This window comes from Rhinatrema bivittatum, chromosome 4, assembly GCF_901001135.1.
Source record: "Rhinatrema bivittatum chromosome 4, aRhiBiv1.1, whole genome shotgun sequence".
Taxonomy (NCBI): Eukaryota; Metazoa; Chordata; class Amphibia; order Gymnophiona; family Rhinatrematidae; genus Rhinatrema; species Rhinatrema bivittatum.
In genome coordinates, this window is record NC_042618.1 from 406,754,839 (window position 1) to 406,778,970 (window position 24,132).

General features: G+C 43.0%; 1 protein-coding gene across 1 annotated transcript in view; it reads right to left on the reverse strand.

Moving 5' to 3' along the window:
* Window positions 1–269: 269 nt before the first annotated feature.
* SHQ1 (SHQ1, H/ACA ribonucleoprotein assembly factor) overlaps window positions 270–24,132 on the reverse strand; it is a 211,025-nt gene continuing 187,162 nt past the window's right edge. Inside the window, 1 exon segment of the mRNA XM_029601091.1 lies at window positions 270–1,979. Within this exon segment, the coding sequence (XP_029456951.1) occupies window positions 1,361–1,979 (619 nt within the window). The 3' untranslated portion in view covers window positions 270–1,360.

Consider the following 24,132-nt stretch of genomic DNA (forward strand, 5'->3'; position numbering starts at 1 on the left):
ACTAGCTGTATTTCTCTGACTCAAAGGAGACTGGCAATACATCATTTTTTTTTTTTTTTTTTAGCACAGAAACAGAAGTCAACAAGTTTATTGGACTAATGAAAAGCATTTGCAGCTAGCTTTCGTGACCTCTGCTCCCTTCTTCAGCACAAATCGGATGAAGTGAGTCTCAAATATGAGTTCAATATAAGGGTATCACCTACAACCTGCCTGCCAACCTTTATTTCTAAATATCCAAGTGGAATAACATGACAACCCCAATATTTTTATTTTTTTAATAAAAACATTCCATAGAACAAGAGAACATCATTGGGTAAATACAAAACTTTATGCAAAAACATTCTATTTAATTCTATTTATTTACACAAGAAACAGATGGCGTGATTGCGTTATCTGTCCGGTATCATTTCTCTAAATGTCTTTGGTCTTATTAGTTTACAACACTCCCTGCCCCACCTACGAATATTCGGATGGTAGGGACACCTATGTTTGCTGACAAACCAATTCTGACTTAAGCAGATCCGTCCAGTTACAAGTCGCATTTGTTTCATATTGCTCAGGATCAAATAAAAATTGTGGCAAGATTTAATTCTGCCACACGCAAGCCACTACTTCCTGCAGTACAAATGGAATCCATCTTTCCTATTACATAAATAACTCACAAACGTTCCTTGTTCAATAAACTAGAAAAGGAGAAAATGGCTGCCAGGGCTGCAAGGGATCTCTTCTTTTAGTGCTCACCAGGGCCAAACATTTTTGTGCCCATGGGCAAGGTTGAAAAGCAGGGAGTAGGAGACCTTGGAGATCGGAAAGTGGAGGACGTCTCTTCCCCACCACCACCATCCAAAGTCCCAGAGGGCCATGGCGGTGCCCCTCTGAAGTGGATTGCTAGAGCAGGCTCCTCCTTGGCACAACTGCATTCCTCTTTGGCCTGGGGATTGCCACCCTAGGCAACTGCCCATGTTGCCTATCCCTAAATCCAGGCCTGCTTCTCACCAACCACCTTACAGCTGCTGTGGTGAGGTGGCTCAAAATTGGTGGTCCAGGATGCGACAGATAGAAAAGACCATTTTCCCTGTTCCTTTTTCATTTAACAAGAATTTGTTTTTCCCAGAAAACAGGACCTGCAGAACTTTTCCCTTATTTACTCCCTAACTTGCAGAAAATATGAAGTTTGCTCTGAAGCAACCTTATTACGTTAACCTTTTTCTCAAAACCAGTTTTGTGTGTGTGTATGTGTAACAAAATGCCATGTTTAATTTTTTTTTTATCACATGGTGGAAGGATACATTTCAACAACCCAGCTGCCAGGGTATCCTTTTCAGATAGTGACCAAGGAGAAGGCGGACACATTTAGCATTTAATCTACATCACTGCCTTCTTCATCTGAGTTCCCAACAAAGAGCAGTGGATTTTTTCTTGGGGCCACTTCCAGGAAACAACTCCCCTGGTTGGGTTTCTCGGCATATTGTACAAATCCAGCAGTACTCTTTTTAGTTGCTTCTTGCAAGGTGCTACAGTCTTGTACTGCCAATCTTTCAGGCTTCTCCGACAGCACAACCGTAGTGCATATTCTCTCCGCCAGTTTCTCCATCGCCTCTCCAAGAACAGATGTTGACTGTGAAGTGTCTGCTGTTTTGCTCCTCTCACTGTTGTCAACATATGGGGTTGTGCTCTCCTGGGGAGCCCGGCCAGAAGAATTTATTGTCACATCTTCCTTTTTTGAGGAGTCCTCTTCATCTGATTCAGACTCCTCTGTTTCAGATGCCGAAGTGCTGCTCGACCCTTCGGCGTCACTTGTCTCCAGTTCAGCAGAAGGTGGCAGTTGCCTGGATACTGTGCTGGCTGTCTTTGCCGCATATTCCTCCTCTTTCACTAGCCGTGCTGCTGTTTCTAGCTCTTCAAGTTCAAAATTTAAGTCTGCCTTCGTAAGGCTGGCTGTCTGCAAACACTTTCCAAGCGCTGCCAACTTTATTGACCTAAAAAAAAAGAAATAAATGTTCAGAGAAAGTAAATGCAATAACAATTAACAACTACCTTTAATATCATCACTAATATCTATTACAATACTGCATTGTTTTTGTGTGTTCTAAGAATATGCTTCATGCTTGCTGTCACGATGCTAGCCCTTCCCGCTCAGCCACACCATATACTGTACTGCTTTACTAGCCAGGGAATTAATTTTTTATTATAATTATCCTACCAGTGACTGGGAAGGTCAGGTCAGCAGGGGGAGGGGAGGGAAAAGACGTTGAGGGCATCAGCTTGGGTGGGGGAATTGACAGCTGTTGTTTGGGCCCATGTGGGCCAGGAGTCTGCACCAGTAACTCTGACCCACACATGCTGGGAGAAGTGATAAGGTGAGTTAGAGGAAAAGACAGTGGTGGGGACAGGAAGAGCATGGTGGAGATGGATTGGGGCAGAGGTTAAGAAAATGGGGACCAGTTGAAGGGAGAGAAAAAGTGGTGGAAACAGGCTGGAGGGTCCTACTTTGACTGCAAATGTTTTGCAGGTCTCAGCAAATACAACGTTTCAGTGGTAGATAAACTGTGACCCAAAGCCATTCTGTTTCATTGCAGATATTTTAAACCTTCTCTTGGAATAAGTTTTTCCTTGATCCATGCCTTAAGTCGGTAAGGGAAAAATTTACTTTTATAATTTGAAAAGGCAGAATCCTGAAAATTGGGACCCACTGTGATAATAAATATAAAAGAAACCAGTGACTGCCTTATGCAGACTATTATACTGCACAGTGGGTAAAGAGGAGACATGTATTATAACACAGGCATCTTACTCAAAGGTGTTTCTGACCTCCTTCAGGAGGTCACAATTAAAAATCCATCTTCCCCTGCCACCTTTATACTGATTCGTGTACAATTAGAAGCTTCACGATTCCAGATACTATAACTACAGCAGTCACACTTTCCTTTTCATAATATAATTTATGATGAGAAATCAGACTGGTTGAACACAGCATTACGGGTACACACTCCACACAGGAACCTCCGCTCAGCAAATAAAGCACTCCTAACCATCGCATCAGTTAAAACAGCAAGACTGACACAAGTGAGAGAAAGAGCCCTGTCACTAGCAGGACCCATAATCTGGAACACAATGCCTCCAGAGATCAGACTGCAAAGTGATCTCAAGCCATTCAAGAAAAACCTAAAAACATGGCTTTTTAAACAAGCATTTTACAAAGAGACAGGAGAATAGAGAGAAATTATTCAGGAAAAGACAGAAAGGCACAGACACACAGTCCTAAAGACTGTACAGTAGATTAGTCTATGATTTCTACCCCACAACAAAGCATAACTAGAATACTATGTGTGATAAAACTACCGGTGTAAGTACCTTGGTACGATTGGTCATGAACTACCTCGCTAAATGACTATGTCTAATGATATATTGTAACCGAAACTTTGACGGCACCTGTTAGAATGTACTATAGTACACTTCTACCTACATTAAATATGTGCCTACATGTAAACCGTTGCAATGGTATTTAACTTAGCAACGGTATAGAAAAGTTTTTAAATAAAAATAAATAAATAAAATAATCAACAAATGGCAACGGAACTGTCCCGTCTTCCTCACTGGGCTTCTTCAGTGGAACTTCCTCCTATGAACCGCTTGACAGGCCTTCTAGGACCCAGTTTTGAGTTTTAGCCCACAGAATGAAACCCATTGTTGTTAAAATATAAAGTCCTGAGTCAAAAAAACAAAAAACAAAAAGAGAACTACTGACCTCTAAAGAGTTCTAATTTTAAAACCATTACTTAACCACCAAGATTTCTCTGAGGCAGGTACGAAGACCTTCCATCATCATTACTAACCTGCGTTTTCCTTCTTGGGAGCTTTTGTACTGTTAATATAGTCAAAGAACAGAGGTGGCAGAAAGCAACAAAAACTAAAACAAACAGAAGAATATTCAAGAAGAATCAAGATCCAATGAGTCTGCTAAATATAGAAATGGATACAGAAAAATAAAAAGTAATAGATTAACCACCTCATTATTTGGAAACTTGGTTGTAGCTATGAGAGGAAGACAAAAGCTGCTATATAAATAGATTTATATACCGTACATATCCTGTTGGTCAGTGAAATCTTGCTTTGAACATTAGCTCATATGAAAAGTATTTTTAAAGCCTCTGTAATGGTACAGAACACCCTTAAATTATTTCAGATTCAGTTAAGTGCTTCATAAAGGGATGGATGCCGTAGCCTAGAAGATTTTTAAGTCAGAGTAAAATGCAAAAAGAAAATTTCACAAAATATGAGGGGGGAGGGGGAGCAGTGGGTATAAATAGCAGTCATACATCCTGTTTCTTACTGTAAAGCTCTGCCAACCATCAATCAACTTTTCACCACTTCCTGCAACGGCAAGCTGACTATAAATCCTGCAGTAAGTGCCTGACTCTCATTTCCTCTGCCAGAACCCTGCTAACCTGCAAGGCATGACATACCGACACCCTAGCAAGCAGCTGATAATGTAATACGCAACTCCTGAAAGGAAAACGCTAAAGTGCTCCTTCCCTCTGTTGGTTTTAGAGATCTTTATACCCCACTTCCCAGGGGAGAATTACCCAGGACAACCCAGAGCAGTGTGATTTATTTTCCAAAAGGAATTTTCTGCTTTCAAAAGGTGAGGGCAAAATGAATGCCAGTCCTTGAACTCCGTTGCATGAATTGAATGCAACCTCACAACAACTCTTGCCAACTTTCTCCATTCAGTCCTAGTGCTAATTCATTCTGGGAAAATATTACATTTGAACTACTTGTTGTCCACTTTGTCTACTTCTTGTATTTCCATGCTAATCAAATTTTGAAAGCAGATCATCACAATAATGACCCCTTTTAAGCATACTAATACACATCACAAGTCAGTTCATACAGCACACGGTTGAATACTGTGGATTACAGCTTCAGCCCTGCCTCTGTGATCAGCCACCTCCCTCACCCTTCTCCCCTCCCAACAGATTCCTGCGCCCAGCACAAACCATATTTGAAGTGAGCACTTAAAAAAAAAAATTCACAGGTGACGTAAAACTTAATCTGAGACAATGGGTCTGGCTTGGCTCAGGGTCAAGAATGAATCAAATCAGGACAAACTTGCTGTGATTATAGTTTTAAGTGAATGGGGTTAAAACAATAACTGTGCGGCAATCATGGCAGCTTTCTCGAAGACATTAAATGAATTAAAAGCTGCACTCACTGAACATCATGAGACCACATTTTAAGCCCACGGCCACAGCCCAGAGTTTGAATGATTACATTTTTTGCTCTGGCTTGGCACTCTCTCAACCTCACCCACCCAGCACACATACTGGCAGCTAAGGCAAAGAGCCAGTGAATAGACCTTCTATGCTGAAATGCACAGCACTGGGTATCTGGTGCTACTCTTCCTTTGGAAATGGGCCATCTGGGCTACCTAGGTGTCCAAACAGAGAATTACACTGTAATATACAATCGCGCTACACAAGCCTAAACTGTAAGTTTACTTTGCTGTCCCCAGTCTGAGCGTTTTGAGTCCCAAGAATTGATAAAGGACGTTTCGAAGCAAATTCATTTTTCATCCCTGATCATAGTGCAAGTCAATATCTTCTGATGACCCGAGACAGAAAACTAGCACCTTAGAAATGATGGGGAGCCATCAAAGAAGATCCTGGATGCCAGAAAAGAGTCAACTATTTATTCTAAACATTGGCTGAGAGACAGTTTAAAGTCCTGCTGAATAGTTTTGGCACAAGTATGGCTTCATTAAAGAACATAAACTAAACAAGGCATGTTGTTTACATAAATTCTTACTGATTTTCTGGCAGGGCAAACTGAGACGCACCAGTGTTTCTTTAGGCAGTTATTCTGAAATGCTGCTTTATACACTAACATACCAGAATATCCTGGTGTGTGTCTCTTATCCTGCTTTGTGTTGCTAATTTCTTCCAGAAAATATCTAGGCAATCAGATCATATACATACATAGAGATATATATGCACTAGCTTCTAGCTTTTGGAGAAAACCAAGCAGTAGCTTAATCACACTATCCCTGCCCCACAGCAAACCACCCCACCAGCCGTTTTCTCTCTATATGCACATACCTGGGAAGTTTCAATTTACAGCTGGATTTATGCGCATGGGGGGGGTTTACACACGCCGAGCCTATTTCGCATAGGCCCAGTGACACGCGCAAGCCCTGGGATGCGCGTATATCCCGGGGCTTTGTGAAAGGGGTGGGGCAGGGGGCGGGACCAAGGCCTCCAGCACAGTGGCCGTGCCGGGAGATCACGCGCCGGCACTTGGCCGGCATGCGCAACCTACACTTGCCCAGAGGCAGGTGAAACTTATGGGACAAAGGTTGGGGGGGGGGGGGGGTGGCGCGGAGGGAACAGGAAAAGTCATTGCGGCTCCCCTGGGGCTCGGCGTGCGCAAGGTGCACACGTGTGCACCCCCTTGTGCGCGCCGACCCAGGCGCGCGCATATTATAAAATCAGGCGTAGATTTTTGTGCACGCCGTGTTGCACGCACAAATCTATGCCCGCGCGTAGGTATTAAAATCCAGCCCATATCATTTTGATTGTTCTAGTACTGAAACTTTGTTATCTTTTGAACAATATTGTATTCTTTGTTCTCAATTCTATGGGTATTTTCAGGCACGTCATTATGTACTGCAAACTGTGTAGATGTATTGCTAATGTTTCATCTGAACTCCCTGGTTGAAACACTGTGATCTGTGGGGAGAAAAACCAACACATTATCTAGGTGGTATAAAATACATTTGTTTAAAATTAATTTGGAGTGTTAACTAATAGTGCACAATACTGGTCACAAAATATTGGAATTACAGTTTCTACAACACATTGGGGAATGCTTTGATCAGTGTAATACGGTTGGTTTGGATGCAAAATTTCAGGAAATTTTCTTTAAATGATTACATCATAGTTACATAGATAACATTAAGACTTGTAAATTTGATCTTTCTCCCTCAGCTTTATGTACAAGATGTAGGATTGAGAAGAGCTCACTCATACACAGTAACTCGGGTATGGCCTTCTTTTGATGGTCATCTGGTGTTTTTAGGTTCATTTCCACTATGTAAAGGTTATATGAGATTTATATATGTGGCTTTACTAATAGCTTTTTTTTTTATTTTAAAATTTTGGCTACACCCTGAACCTCCTATTCTTACCTCCTGGTTTCAGGTTATGATGGATTGGATGTACATTGAAAGGATAGATTTTTTTTGTTTATGTATTGGTCTTTGCCCACAGATTACAAACAAGCTTGGATGCTTTTTCATGCTCTTTTGCCTTTATCTGTACAGGATCATTTACTATGATTAGGATTTACCATTGGTTGGAACTGAGTTTAGATGTTTAAGTGTTGTCTGTATTTTTTGTTGGAGTGAGTGTATAGTTTGCATGATTGTCTGTATGTTATGAATATGATACAAACATTCAAGAAAAATCTAAAGACATGGCTTTTTCAGAAAGCCTTTGTATGAACATTATGATGTTTGACAGTTACTGAAGTTTTCTTTTTTTATATATATTATTCACTCATCTGAAATTTTATGAATGTATTTCTGTGATTTTTGATTATATTCGTGAAGTTGCTATTTTGTTTATTTTTATTTTATTAGATGATGTTTTTAATTGTAAGTGCTTTTACTTTTAATTCTCTTAAGTTTTATTTTTGAGAAATATTGTAAAATATTATTGTAAGCAGCTTCATTTATTTCTTGTAAACCGATGTGATATCTCAGTTTGAATGTCGGTATATAAAAATAAATAAAATATTCACATTCTTATCTGTTTTATATAAAAATTAACTCAATTTGAATATGTATTGCTTTGATAAGTCAATGCTTTTAGTTGGCATGATAACTGTATATGGCTGACTTTTTTTCCCTCTTTTTTTGTATTCCATAACTTTCAAAATGAAAAAAACCCTTACCTAAAACAGAATAAAGGACTACAAATTAGAAACAGAAACTTGCACACAAAAATAAAATGGAAAAGCCTGAGAAACCAGACTCTAAATAGTGGAATACTGAAGAAAGAACAAAATACAAATATGTAATGCACATTCCCAAGGATAACATACCAATTACTAAAAATTCATAATAATTTTTTACCTTTGTTGTCTGATCTTATTTTTCTAATCAGTTGGTCCCAGGCTTTATTATTATTTATTTTACACATTCACTTTCTAGGTCTTTTACCTATTCTTTTTACAGGGTCTTTTTTTTTCCCCTGTTTCTTCTCTGCACCTGTCTTCTTCCCTTTCTCTCTAAAACACACTCAGGCTCTCATTCTCACATGCTGTCTCTCTCTCTCTCACACACACACACACGTTCTCACCCTTACAAGCCCTCTCACACACAGGCTCCCACTCTCACATGCTGTCTCGCATACATACATAGCTCTTTCACATGCTCTCTCTCTCGTACATACACTTCAACTCTCTCTTTCACATGCCGTCTCTCTCATAAAAATACTCTGTCTCTGTCTCACATGCTGTCTCTCTCACATACACAGTCTCTCCACTCTCTCTCTCTCTATAGAGCCTCAGTCTCCCTATCCCCTCTGGGTCTCCTCTTCTTGGGCTGCAAGTGATATAACTATTTGAGAAGATTTTATTTCTATTTCCATTTTCTAGGCTGAGTATGTTCTGGGCGACTTCATCCTCTGACGATTAGGAAGTTTCTCTATTTAAATACCATTCAATACACAGCTTCTTCTGATTTTAAAATATTTGGTGTCAATTCATGTGAACGCCATAATGGACAGTGTAAGTTAGGGCAGTAACATTAAATGTGATCGTCCTGTCTTTTCATTTTTCACAAATGTTATTTTCTGATTTTACAGAAATAAAGGACACTGGTCACAGCTATGCGAATGTGATAACCCCTTGATGCAGAAACATGGTTTGTCGGGGATGAAGCTTCAAGATAAGTTTTTTATGATTTCAAAATTTCCTTTTGCACAGATTTATGCCAAATGATTACTTATAAGACAATGAAGGTTGCGAGACCGGTACTGTCTATTATGATGGCTTTATTTATTATGTGTGCATTGATTTAAGGGAAAGTGCTTTATGAACTATTTTTAAAACAAATGTCCATGCCTGATATAAACTCTTCACCTCTGCAGTTGCTCCGTTCAGTTTTTCTTAACCATTTTTTCATTTTATCATAGTCTCCCTTTTGAACGTTAAAGTAGATTTCATTAGTGTCTGCCCTACAGTTATTTATTTATTTATTATTTTTATATACCTGCATTCAATCTCAATTGAGATATCACACCGGTTTACATTCAGATACTGTAGGTATTTTTCTATCAAGTCAAATTTGTCATGTTATGATTACTATTACCAATTGGCCTCAAAACTTACCTCTCGTTCCAAATCATGTGTTCCACTAAAGATTAGACTTAAAATAACTCCCCCTCGTCACTTCTTACACCATCTGCTCCATGAAAGTCATTTATATCATCTATAAAAACTTTACTTCCTTAGCATATCCTAGTCATTACTGGGGTAATTGAAATCACCCATTATTAATATGTTGATAATTTTGTTAGCTTCCCTAATTTCTGTTAGCATTCCATCATCTGTTCATTTTGGCCAGGTGTATATTAGTACACCCCCACTGCTATTTTATTCCCCTTCTCACATGGAATTTCTATCCATATTCTTACAGTGTATTTTGTTTCTTGCAGAACCTTTTTCCTAACTCTATGGTCTCTTTTACATACAGTGCCATCCCTCTACCAATTTGATCCATCCTACCATTGTGATATAATTTATGCCCTGGTATCATGGTGTCCCATTGGTTATCCTCCTTCCATCAAGTTTCAGATTGTAGAGACTTATTACATAGTGATTCCTGCCCTGATTTCCACATTTTCACTTCCCCAGCCACCCTTCCTTCTGCCATTACATTCCTAAAATCTTGTACTTGTCTTGCCTGTGCATCCTTACTAGATTGCAACCTCCATGAAGCCAAGACTATGACTGTGTCTATATGGTGCTGCGTACATCGTGTAGCAATATATAAGGAGGCAATATACAAAACTTTTCAAGTGGGTAAATGTGTGTTTTCCCGCTTAAAATGTCCTTTGAAAAATAGCAGGATGAGTAAAAGTGCGTGCACTGTTTTAAAATGTACACACTTTTACCTGTGTGAAAAAAGGGATGGCGTTAGCTCGGGGAATGAAAGCATGCACAAACATTACATTTTCAAATCTCGGTGTGGAATTTCCAACTGCATAGTATGCAGGCACAAAAGTATCCACATTCCCCAACTGCAGGCCTGCAGGTGCTTCATTGTAAGCTCTGCAGCCAGTATCATTTCCCTCTAAATGATTAATATTAATAGTTTAGGAAGGCCTACCTCAAATGTCATTTATGGAGTTTAACAAAAATCCACAATGACTTTGGTTGTGAGCATTTTTGCTAGCCAATCATTTCAGAAAGCCTTGGCTTAACATTCTCTTTTATTTAACAATGATTCGCACCTGCAGTGTTTCACAAGATTACCAAAACCACATTTGAAAATGAAGTCTACTAATTAATAGCAAGGAAAATCAGGCAACTGGGAGAATACTAATTGGATTAGTTATTGCTCTCAAAAGGCCCTCACTTCCATCTGTTTCACTAAGATGTGCAGTTGTTCCTTCATTAACCAGTTAGATACACATCACATTCTGTTCAGGGTTTCTTAGGTTCTTCATAGAAGTCTCAAAGATCTAAAAGATTTTCAATGGATTTCGCTAGCCCTTTAAGTCTCACTCTTAACAGATTGTACATGTACCGTTTCCTAGGAAAACACAAAAGTGGATTCTTATGTAATTAATCTATTTTATTTTTTTTCCCATGCAGGAAACACTGAAGTGAGCTCCTCTCCAAAAGAAACTTTTTTTTTTGTATACACAAAAATGGCAAATATGTAAGTTGTGCATTTCTTTCCCTGCAGAGTTATGCTTAATAGAAAGAGAATGTACAGATCAGGGTTACATGGCCCATCTCCTCTACCTAATTTTCCTCAAGATCTCTCACTCTCCAGCTGTACCTTCACTTTCCTGCTCATAAGAACATAAGAAATTGCCATACTGGGTCAGACCAAGTGTCCATCAAGCCCAGCATCCTGTTTCCAACAGTGGCCAATCCAGGCTACAAGTACCTGGCAATTACCCAAACACTAAGTAGATCCAATGCTACTGCTGCCAGTAAGAGCCATGGCTATTCCCTAAGGGGCGGATTTTCAGAGCCCTGCTCGCGTAAATCCGCCCAAAACCGGGCGGATTTAAGTGAGCAGGGCCCTGCGCGCCGGGAAGCCTATTTTACATAGGCCTACCGGCGCGCGCAGAGCCCCGGGACTCGCGTAAGTCCCGGGGTTTTCGGAGGGGGCGTGTCGGGGGGCGTGTCGGGGGCGGGCCCGAACCGCGCGGCGTTTTCGGGGCGTGTCGGGAGCGTTCTGGGGGCGGCCGGGGGGCGTGGCCGCGCCCTCCGGACCCGCCCCCAGGTCGCGTCCCGGCGCGCAGGAGGCCCGCTGATGCGCGGGGATTTACGCCTCCCAGAGGGAGGCGTAAATCCCCCGACAAAGGTAAGGGGGGGGTTTAGACAGGGCCGGGCGGGTGGGTTAGGTAGGGGAAGGTGAGGGGAAGGTGAGGGGAGGGCAAAGGAAAGTTCCCTCCGAGGCCGCTCCGATTTCGGAGCGGCCTCGGAGGGAACGGGGGTAGGCTGCGCGGCTCAGCGCGCGCCGGCTATACGAAATCGATAGCCTTGCGCACGCCGATCCAGGATTTTAGCGGATACGCGCGGCTCCGCGCGTATCTACTAAAATCCAGCGTACTTTTGTTTGCGCCTGGAGCGCAAACAAAAGTAGGCTATTCGCGCTCGTTTTAAAATCCGCCCCTAAGGCAACTTGATTAATATCAGTTTATGGACTTCTCCTCCAAGACCTTATTCAAACCTTTTTTGAAACCCAGCTACACTAACTGCACTAACCACATCTTCTGGCAACAAATTCCAGTGCTTGTGTGCATTGAGTGAAAAAGAATTTTCTCCGATTAGTTTTAAATGTGCTACTTGTTAACTTCATGGTGTGTCCTCTAGTCCTCCTATTATCTGAAAGATTAAATAACAAATTCACATTTACCTGTTTAAGTCCTTTCATGATTTTAAAGATCTTTATCATATCCCCCTTCAGCTGTCACTTCTCGCAAACTTTCTAGAATTCTGATATTGTACCATTGTTGCCCCTACCATTTCCATAAGGCATATCTTGCACTATGTTTACTGATTTCTACAAGGACAAGCAGGATGGTAGTCCTCACACATGGGTGACATCAGCAGATGGAGCCTCAAATCAGAAAACATATCAAACTTTCTAGAACTTTGACCTCTCTTTCCTCCTAGACGATGTTGGCATCAACAACATTTAAGGAGGAGCTGGAGTGCCGAGTCCAGGCAGCAGTGGACTGGTGCTTTAGGGCTTCAGTCCTGTGGCACAAACTGCACTGGACCCAGTGCTACCCATCCTCGTACCGCTTCTGGAGCAGCTCATCGTGCTCATCCGTGAGTTACCGACCCAGCTGGTATTGGTTCCATGGGGACTTAATTCTCCCCCTACTGCTACGGTGGTCATCACCGGTTCCTCTGAGGAGGAAGCTCCACAGAGGCTGACAGATGCAGAGGCCTGCCCTCCCCCTGACCAGTTTAACTGGTGCCTGCACCTCTGGATGAAGGCTGAACACTTAGGGACTCATCCCCTGTGCCTTACAGTGATGAGGAGGAACCCTATGACCCCTGGGGGGATGACATTTCAGAGCCCTCCTCAGAGGGCTCTGAGGCTGTCCCTTCAGACCCTTCTCCTCCAGAGGAGACAAGGAAGTCTCTGCCTGAGGACTTGACCATCGCAGGTTTTGTGAGGGGAGTGGCGGAAGCCATCTCTTTTTAGTTATTAACGGAGGAGTATGCCAGACATAAAATGTTTGACATCCTCCAGTTCTTGGAGTCTCTTAAGGAAACTGTGGCAGTCCTGATTCACAAAATTCTTAAGCAGCTGCTGCTGAGGATATGCGACCACCACCTTACAGTGCCTCCTGTTAATAAAAAGGCAGATGGGATTTCTCATCTAGAAAGCTACTAGATTCGATAAGCGTCAACTGCCCCACCAGTCAGTGGTGGCTGAATCCATCCTCAAGAGGGCTAAGCACTCTCAGACTGACTCCTCGGCACCTTTAGGGAAGGACCATAGAGCAATGGAGACTTCTGGGAGGAAGGCATTTCAAGGCACCATGCACATTGCCCACATTGCTGCCTACCAGCTCTACATGAGCCAGTATTTGTGGGACATCTGGAAGCAGGTGTAGGAGATGACTGAGCAGCTGCCTCAACAGCAGCAGGACACCATGTCGCTGGTGCATAAGGACCTAGTGTGTGGAAAGCACAAGGTCCGTGCGACCTGCAATGTTTTCGAGATGGCATCAAGAGTCTCTGCAGTGGGAATCGGCACCCATAGAATGGTATGGCTGCGGACCTCAGATCTTAAACCAGAAGTACAGGAATGACTCACTGATGTGCCATGTACTGGGGAGAATCTCTTCAGAGATAGGGTGAGGGAAGCTGTGGCCCAACTTCAGGACCACCATGAAACCCTCCAACAACTCTGTCAGCACTCCGGACCAATCCTCCTTTTCTAAGAGGCTGGCGAGACAGGACAAGGAAGTCTCTTTTGCCACATGACGTACTATCTTCCACCCCCTCGCTCCTGTCAACACCATCAGGACTCCCGTGGCTGTCCTAGGCAGCAAAGACTCCCCAAAGCCCAAGCTGGCTCCTCTGTCAACTCCAGGGACAGGGTTTTGACTGGGTTGTAGGGAGCATAGGCCAGTCACCCATACTGGGATATTGGACCCTCCAGTCAGGGCCAGGCTGTGGTTCTTTGCAAACCAGTGGCCCCGTATAACCTTGAACCATTGGGTTCTGTCCATCATCTGTCAAGGGTACCAACTGAATCTATTGGGTGTCCCGCCAAATTGCCCTCCATGCCCATTTTGGGGGCCGGTAACAGAAGTTACTACGAGCAGAGTAAAAAGGATGGGGATTCCAAAGAGAACAGGAAGACTCCGTCCCATCCTAGACCTGCGGGCCTTGAACAAGTTTCTAAAAAAAAAAAAGTTCAAGATGGTTTCCCTGGGTACCTTAATCCCCCTGATGCAAAGAGGGGACTGGCTATGCTTTCTCTATCTAAAGGACGCATACACTCATACAGAGATCTCCCCCAGTCACAGAAAGTGTTTCTGATTTGTGGTACATTCAGTACTGGGTATTGCCGTTCAGGCTCATGTCAGCCCCATGGGTCTTCACAAAATGCCTTGTCTTGGTGGCAGTGCAACTCCGCAAGCTGGGAGTGCATGTTTTCCTATAGCTGTACAATTCGCTGGTAAAGAACACCTCTCAGGCAGGGGCCGTCAGGTCCCTGTGATTGACCATCTGGGTGTTGGAGTCACTCACTAGGGTTTGTTCTCAACTATCCAAAGTCCCATCGCAGCCTGTCACCTCAATTGGACTTCAGAGAAGCCCTATTAGAAATGACTCAGGCCAAGGCCTTCCTGCCTTGCCAGAGGGCAGTCATCTTGACAACCATTTTGGCAGAGGTCCAACAGAGCCAGCAGGTGTCAGCCTGCCATATGTTGAGGCAGCTAGGCCATATGGCCGCAACAGTCTATGTCACTCCCTTGGCACGATTATACATGCACAGAGTCCAATGGACCCAGAGGTCACAGTGGCGCCAGGCGACTCAGAGCCTCCAGGATTGCATCCAAGTCACCCCATCTCTCCAGGACTCAGTGTCCTGGTGGCAGATACTTTAAAATCTGGAAAGCAGAATATCTTTTCAAAGTCTCCTGATCCAAATTATCTTAACCATGGATGCATCCACGCTGGGATGGGGAGCTCATATAGATGGGCTCAGCACCCAGGGTGTCTGTTCCACTCAGGAACCCTCTTTTCAAATCAACTTCCTGGAGCTTCGGGTGATCATGTACATGCTATGGGCTTTCAGGGATCAGCAGTCTAACAAAGTTGTCCTGATCCAAACTGACAACTAGGTAGCCATGTGGTATGTCAACAAGCAGTAAGGCCCCAGGATCATACCTCCTGTGTCAGGAAGCGGTCCAGATCTGGTTGTGGGCCCTGTCCCACGGGATGGTGTTCAGGGCCATGTACCTGGCCAGGACAGAGAACGTGGTAGCAGATGGGCACTGCAAGTCCAGCCTCTGCCCCCCCAGTCTGAAAAGAAGTTACTCCACCCCCCTATAAACCTCCCTCCGGGTGACCAAAAAACATCCCTGCCGAGGGCTCCCAGCAGTTCCTGCGCTGCTTCTGATGGGCAGCATGGAAGCATAAACTGAGCAATGGGGGGAGAGGGGTGTTGTAACAGGAGGTCTAAGCAGAAAAGGGGCAGGGGAAAGAGAGGTTGGCCTACAATGTGTGCACGTTTGGAAATCCAATGTTCCTGGTATGGTCTTTACATCTGCGCATGCAGGCCCGATGGAGTTTAACAATTGTGTCATTAAAGTCCACCCTTTCCATTTAATAATTTTACTGTTTTTGTCAAAAATATTTTCTTATATTTCTTTATAATACAATTGGGCACGTAAGAATCAAAGTCCATCTAATCTCCCCAATTTTATTCTTTCTAATGCCATAAACCCCAGCTAATCATGAATTTCCCTTCACTATTACCCACAAACACTCCGCTATTCAACACTCAATTCATGAGGACACTGCTGTTGCTGCATCTGTAATTTAGTTACTTGAGGGTGGTGACTGCACAGATTTCTAACAATGGTCACACTCACATTAACAAATCCTCAATGCTGGGAATAGTAGAGAAAGCTTTCAAACACCACATTTCTGAGGACTGGCTAGGTCAACAATTTGATGCAGAATTACACAACCTCTCACTTCAAAGTCATTGGTTCAAAATTGGTTCCAGTCAATAGTGGCCAAAGAGCATCTCCAGTGGAAAGCCACACCATGTCCTGTGTGGCATGCATTGGTGGTCTCAGTCCTGTCCAATGAACAGGTCCACATCGCTAAAAACCACCATCATTGGCTGACCCAGCGGCTCAACAGCAGTGCTTTGATCCTCGTGTTGGCTGAAGATGTTGCAGAGGCAGCATTCACAGCTCCCAAGGGTATAGGAGGGTTAAACCATCATGATCATTACTCAAGGATGGCTGGATTTAGGCCCATGATTGCAGGGTTCCAGGAGTCGTCCTGATGCATGGCCCTGCCCCATTCTCCACAATGACCAGACTAAGTGCATTGGAGATAAAATAAGGGAAAAAAATCTCCCTGTAGTTGTAAATGAAGATTCATGGTGTCAAAATCCCAATCTTGGTTCTGACTGAGTTGGAGGGCCAAAGGAGTAGGAAACTGCTGGATCGAAACCAATCCCATCATCACAATTTGGTCCTGACACCATTGGCACTCTCAGAGGGGAAATAAAAAAACAAACAAAAAAATACTATGCAGGTATGGAAACTGAATTACTCTCACCCTTGTGAGGGTGACAAAGAAAATCACCTTGGCTGGAGCAGAAAACCACACCGACTCCAGTCTTTTCAAACGCACTTCCACTTTATTCATATTAATAGTACTTCAACAGTAAGAATGACTGCCTACCTTTCAGTACACGTCCCACTCTCTTGGTGATGCTGCCCATCTCTCCAAACTAAAGATAATTAGTTGTGCAGTACCTGATGCTGCTTCGCGCTGTCCTCCTGCCCTGCCTAAGTGAGTCCTGCGCAGGCCTCAGCACAGTCAAACAGTAACATTATTGGGCTTCTAACTTTATAGTTTGGCGATGCTGCAGTCTGTGCGGGACTCACAAACTGCTGAGGCAAAAGGACAGCATGAAGCAGGAGCAGGTGAGGCACAACTAATTATCTTTAGTTTGGAGAGATAGGGCCGCACTACGCGGAACTTAGATGAGGTCAAAGTGAAGCGGCACGTCTGTGGGAGCTGCAGAGGAAGAGGCGAGTCAAACCCAAGCCCCGAAGACAGGCAGTCAGCATCTCCCTAGGAAACCATCAAGGCTCAAACTGAAAGGGAAGAAATGGGGGTCAGGCTGCGGCCCCCACCCCCACCAAGTGTCCAGTCCTGCTCCGTGGAAAAGCTGGCAACCAGAGGCGGATTTGCTCTGGTCACGTGGTAATCTCAGCTCCTGCTGAGGGATTGCTGCGAAACTCGATGTGGCCCAAGGGAGGTCTCGACTGGGCCGCAACAGAGCGCATCTGTCACAGCCTGAGGGAGTTCTCGACCCAAAGGCCTATACGCTCGGCAACAGGAAGCAGCTGGCAGTGGCAGGGCTGCTTCCTCCCACTTCCCCCTCCGGCAGTAAATGAGCAACACGAGCTCTGCCAAGGCCCAGAAGAAAGGACGACGCCCGAGAGGTGTGTGCGTGTGTGTATGAGAGAAGGCGCCAGCATTGGTGTGTGAAAGACAGAGAGCCTGAATATGTGCATGAGAGAGCCTGCAAGTGTGTATGAAAGAGAGCGAGCCTGCAAGTGTGAATGAAAGAGAGCGAGCCTGCAAGTGTGTTTGAGAGTAAGCACGTGCCTACATGTTTGTATGAGAGTACCTGCATGTGTGCATGAGACAGGGAGAGCCTGCATGTGTATGAGAAAGAGTGCCTGTGTGAGTGTGAAGGAGAGAGAGAGCATAAAGATTCTGTGGCCTTCTTCACCCAAATCCACAATCTCTGGAAAATCAAAAGATGCCAGATATTTATTTATTTATTTATTTATTTAAGGTTTTTTTATACCGGCATTCATGAACTCGTTCACATCATGTCGGTTTACAGAAAACAGGGGTGCGGATAATACAACCAAAAAACATAAATAACGTGATGAAGAGAAGCAGTTACAATTAACAAGGGCTAATGAACTGGGAATGTAAGAAATAGAAAGAGATAGAGGAGAATAATTATGTACAAAAGTTCAATATAAATATGGTGTCTCATATGTACAGTCTCTGAGTAGAGAGTTTGTTTATGGTGCATATTAGGTAGAGTTCGAGAAGGCTTGCCTGAAAAGCCATGTCTTGAGTCTTTTCCTAAAGGTTAGGAGACATGGTTCGTTTCTGAGTTCTGGAGGGATGGAGTTCCATAACTGTGGGCCTGCGGTGGAAAGGGCTCGGTCTCTTAAGGTGCTGTGATTAGTGGTTTTCGTGGATGGAACAATGAGGCATCCTCTGTAGGCTTCCCTGGTCGGTCTTGTGGATTTGTGGAAGCGGGGAGGAATTTGTAGATCGATTGTGGTATGTTGGTGAATGATTTTGTATATCAAGGTGATGGATTTATAAATGACTCTGAAATGAATTGGTAACCAGTGGAGGTCTTCTAGCACTGGGGAGATATGGTCTCTTTTCTTAGTGTTTGTCAGTAGACGGGCTGCTGCGTTTTGGACCATTTGGAGCGGTTTTGTGTATGAGGAGGGGAGGCCAAGTAAAGTGGAGCAGCAGTAGTCCAATTTTGAGAAAATGAGGGCTTGGAGGATGGTTCTGAAGTCTTTGGCATGGAAGAGTGGTCTTATCCTTTTTAAAACTTGCAGTTTATAGAAACAGTCTTTGGTGGTTTTATTGATGTGGGCTTTGAAGTTTAGTTTATTGTCGATTAGCACACCTAGATCTCTTACATGAGTGGTTTGTAGGTTGTTTGGCAGAGAGGTTGTGAGATTGTTATCAGGAGTTATGAGTAATACTTCAGTTTTGGCGGAGTTTAGTACCAGATTGAGGCTGTTGAGGAGGTTTTTGATTTCTAGGTGACAGGATTCCCAGTATTCAAGGGTTTTTGAGTATGATTCTTTGATGGGGATCAGGATCTGGATGTCATCTGCATAGAGAAAGTGTATTAACTTGAGGTTGATGAGGAGTTGACATAGTGGTAGGAGGTAAATATTAAAGAGTGTAGGGGATAAAGAGGAACCTTGTGGGACTCCGATGGTCGAGTCGTGGCGTGATGATTCTTTATTCTGGATTTTTACCTTGTAGCCTCTGTTGGTTAGGAACGATTTGAACCAGGAGAGCGCTAAACCAGAGATTCCTATCGCAGCTAGCAGTTTGATGAGGATAGCGTGATTTACGGTATCGAAAGCTGCTGAGAGGTCCAAAAGGATCAATAGAAAGGATTGACCTTTGTCTGTACCTAAGATGAGTAGGTCTGTTAGGGAGGTAAGTAGGGATTCTGTGCCCCTATTTTTGCGGAATCCATGCTGTGAGGCGGATAGAATTTTGTTGTCTTCGATGAAGTCCGATAGTTGGGCGTTCACAAGCCTTTCCATAATCTTAGCTATGATAGGGAGATTAGCTATTGGACGGTAGTTGTTGGGGTCTTTTAGGTCCAGGTTGGGTTTTTTTAAAAGAGGTTTGAGTGAGGCTTGTTTGAGGTCTTCTGGGAAGGAACCTTGGGATAGCGAGCAGTTGATGATGTCTGCTAATGTTTTGGATATGGTGTCTGGTATTGAGAGGAGAAGTTTTGAGGGAATATGGTCCGCTGGGTGCGAAGATGGTTTCATTCTTTTAAGGATGGTTTGGATTTCGGAAGACGAAGTGGGTTCAAACATTTCAAGATGAATGTTTTTGATGTGAGGCATTAGGGCTGGAGTTAGAGGGATGATATTGGAGGGAAGTTGAGTAAGAAGATTTGTGATTTTGTTTTGAAAGAAGATGGCGAGTTCATCTGCTTTAGCTTGAGCTTGGTTACTAGGGCATTCTGGTGAGGGTACTTGGGTTAGGGAGGAAACATAGGAGAATAGAGCTTTTGCATCAAAGACTAAGTTGTGGATTTTGGAGGCAAAAAAGTCTCTTTTTGATTTGGAGGTGCTGGCCTTGTATTGTTGTAGCGAGCGTTTGTAGGCTGAGAGTGTGCTAGCAGTAGGACTTTTCCGCCAGTTGGATTCCATTTGTCTTAATTTTTGTTTTAGCCTTCTAAGATCGTCAGTGAACCATGGTTGTTTTTTGGAGGCGTCTGGGTGGGATTTTTTTGTTGTTAGAGGGCAGAGCTTATTGGCTATGGATTCTGTGATGGAGTTCCATGATCGTAAGGCCGTATTGGGATCGGTGAGAACAATAGCGGGAAGGTGTTTGGTCAGCTGATTGGTGAGGTCGTCGGGGTGACAAGGTTTCCTGTAATTAAAGGAGGGAGTAGGTGGATGAGGAGCAGTAGATTTTTCCAATGCGAATGAGGTAGAAATCAGGGAGTGATCCGACCAGGGTATCTTCGTATTTTTTGGTGGGGAAGATGATTTTATGCCTTTGTTGATAAAGATCAGGTCCAACGTATGTCCTGCTTTATGTGTCGGGTTATTGACTATTTGGGTAAAGCCCATCGCTGAGAATGCTAGAAGGAGAGTTTGGCAGCTAGTTGAGAGAGCTGAGTTATCCATGTGGAGATTGAAATCTCCTAGTATTATTGCTGGGGCGTCCAGGTTTAGGAAGGTTGTGGTTATTTCGATGATGGGTGAGACGTCGGCTTCTAAGAGTCCTGGGGGGGCATAGATGAGAAGTATTTGAAGTTGGTGTGATGTGAAGAATCCAATTTCAAGTTTGGTATCGGAGTGGATCGGATGTTGTGAGAATTTGAGGTCTTTTTTAGTTGCAAGTAGGATTCCTCCTCCCCTCTTTTTCAGTCTAGGCAGGGAGAAGATGTCGTAGGTTAGCGTCGGTAGTTGGTTTAATATTGCAGTATCTGAGGGTTTCAACCATGTTTCAGTTATTGCGCAAATATCTGGTTTATCGTCAGTGAGGTAGTCGTTGAGGATTAGTGATTTTTTGGTTATAGATTGCGCATTGAATAGCGATAGGGTGAATAGGGAGAGGCCTAGTAGTTGGGTTATCGGAGCTATTAGGATTGGTGTGAGTGTTTTAAGGTTGCGAAGGTTTGCTTGTCTGGTTGGATTTCTTTTCTGTGAGAAATAGTGAGGTGTGATTGGGATTGCAAATGTTGGATGCATTTTAGAGGCTAGGTCCATTTTAATTGTGGGTGTTGTTATAGAAGATGCTGTGTTTGTTTGAGTGGAGTTGTTGAGTGGAGTGGCGTTGTTGAGCGGATGCTGGAGTCCTGGCGTGGATGCTGGGTGAGTGCTGGGTTCCTGGGTGGTTGTTGGAGTGTGTAGTCGTTTGTGAAGTTTGATTGTCTTTGTTTAGCGTTGTTCAGAGGCTGCTGGGGTCCTGCAGAGTTGTCAGTGTGTTTCACCGGTACAGCTGTTTGCCTCTGTATATGTCGTCCTGAATTGTTGTTTGAGAGGAAGAGCGTTTGAGCGTTAGATGGCTGACCTTGAATGTGTAGACGGACCTGGTTCTGATATGTTTGGAAATCTTGGTGGATTTTAGCAGGTGTTCAGCCGGCTTCAGTTAGTGGACCAGGATTCAGGGGCTCTCAGGGGCTGCCCGAAGGGGCGCTCAAAGGGGCAGGCCCCTTTGTCGCGCTCCTTCGGCGCGTGACGCATTTATTTATTTAATGGTATGGAGAGCTGGAGATCTTTTCATTATTTAATTTATTTTAAATTTTGGGGTGTTATTTCATGTGTCTGCTGTTTTGAAATATGTTATTGGTGTTTGGGAAATATCAGAACAAATTTGTGTGACTTTTTAAATCATTCGAGGCCCAATACTGAAAGATGGCCATTTAAGTAACTTGGCCGGATATAACTTATCTGGCTAAATTACACGGTACATTCAGCAGCACAGCCTTGTCGCTAAATATATGCATATATATATTTGTACTTAACCATATCAGTTATAACAGTCTAACATAGCTGGTAAACTTGTGGCTAAGGCAAAATATTGATACTTAGTTGTATAAGTTATGCAGCTAAATCGCTCCACCCACTGTCTGCCCACAACTTATGCAGCTAACTTTTTAGCCATACAAGGGACTTGTGTGACTAAGCAGAAGCCACTAAATGTAAGCGCATATTCAGCAGCCGCTACTTAACCACATAAGTCCTACTTATCCGGCTAAGTAGTGCTGAACGCGCTTTTAAGATTGGGCCCCCTATGTTTGTCAGCTGCTTTGATATATTCATTCTTTTCATGATTTTAATATTATGAATGTCTTATAATCTCTTGATTTTATTGCTTGATGTTTTGTGAGTTTTGATTATTTATTTATTTAAAATGCTTTTATTCCGCAACCTCCATAAAAAGATTTGGCGTGGATTACAATATAACAATCATAAAACAACTAAAAACAAACATATACAAACAAGTTAAGAACATCAACATGTATTGTCTCTAAAGCATTTTAAAATGAGTCATCCCACTTCACCCAAATACTACCTCAAAAAAATACTGCTTTCAAAGCCTTTCTAAAAACTTTAAAATCTTGTAACTGTCTCACTTGTACTGGAAGTCTATTCTACTCATTTGGTGCAACAGAGAAAACACGCCCTCTGGTTTTGACCCATTTAAACTATTTTAAACCGGGGGGGGGGGGACATCTAACAATTGCAAATTCTCAGATCTCAGAGCACGCGCAGGAGTATAACACACAAAGTCTTGTAATATGCAAAGGGAAATATTATGCATAAGTTTAAAAATGATAGTTAGCAACCTGAATCTGTTCCTGCACTTAACTGGGAGCCAGTGTAACTCTCTAAGAACCGGGGATATATGACCTCTCTTTGAGATCCCTGTTATAACTCGGGCAGCCAAATTCTGTACTGACTGCATCGGCCTATCTGAAAGCCCAGTGTAGTGTGTAGTACAATAATCTAAATGGCTAAGTACCAGAGCTTGTACCACCATCCTGAAGAATATTGGCGGCAAGAACACTCAAAGGTCGAACCATCTTGAGCTTATAAAAAAAACTGTCTTTATAACATGGCAAACCTGCTGCTTTATAGACAAATGGGAGTCTAAAAATACTCCTAAGCTCTTTTATCTCGGATTGTATTGGAACCGAAAGAGTGTTGGATGTTGAGTTAAAGAATAAGAGCCAGATTTGGCGCTTATTCTTTAACTCAACATCCTTTCCTACCCATAGGATCTTTGTTTTACTCATATTCAAAAACCAGCCATATTTGCATCTGTTTAGCAATTTCTTGTAATCTAATTTCAGGTATGTTTCTGTTTTTCCATTGTTGCACTGCATAATACAGTCGGACTTTGCTGTGGTTACCAGAGCATGTTTGTGAGCAAGCGAGAACGAGTGAGTCAATGAGCATATGTTTGAGCAAGAGGACTATTTAAGCCAGTGGGCCTCTATGAGAGTATACAAAGAGAGCGATTGAGGCAGTGAGCATGTGTGTGCGCAAGAATGAGTCAGTGAGCATGTATATGAGAGAGCATGTGAGCCAGTGAGCATGTTCGAGACACAGCGTGTGATCTAGTGAATTTGTGTGAGAATGAATATGAGAGTTAGAGAGAAGAAAGTTGTGCATATCTCCCACCCCTTACTAATCCATGACAATCTCAGGGTGACTGGAATCTAAAGTTCCCAGGTATAGAGAGCAGGGGATTTATTTTAGCTTTAATTTTAATTATTGGGTGTTGCTGTGTCTGCTATTTTGAAATATTTTATCAATGTTTAGGAAATTAAAAAAACCCAATGTTTTGTTTGTAATCGCTGAATGTTCTTTTCATCTGTTTTGATTATTTATTCTTTTTATGAGTTTGTTTGTACTGTTATGATTGATGCTTTACATTTATTGATGTTGTTGTTTGATGTTTATTGAGGAATTATATTTGTTTTTCCATTCCATACCGTCTGACTTGTTGCGGTTTCAAGTTCAGTCTTTGTCTGCATGTATCTATTCATACTTTATTATCTCTTTTTTTTGTATTTGGTTGAGGGTCTGTCTGTGTTCTACATGTATGACTAAGGTGAGGTATTCTGCTAAGCAGACTTGTGGGGTGGCTCTAACTGATTTGCATGGATGAAATGGGGGTTCTACAGCTTTGTTTACTCACTGCTGGTCTAGAGTATGCTCTATTTCTTAATCATTTAGGAAAAGCATGACATTTATTTTGGAGATATTTGGGCTTAATTTTGCCGTGTTTCAGAGTTGACTTGGCATGTTGATGCATGTGCTTCAGAGAGAGAGTGCACAAGGGCGT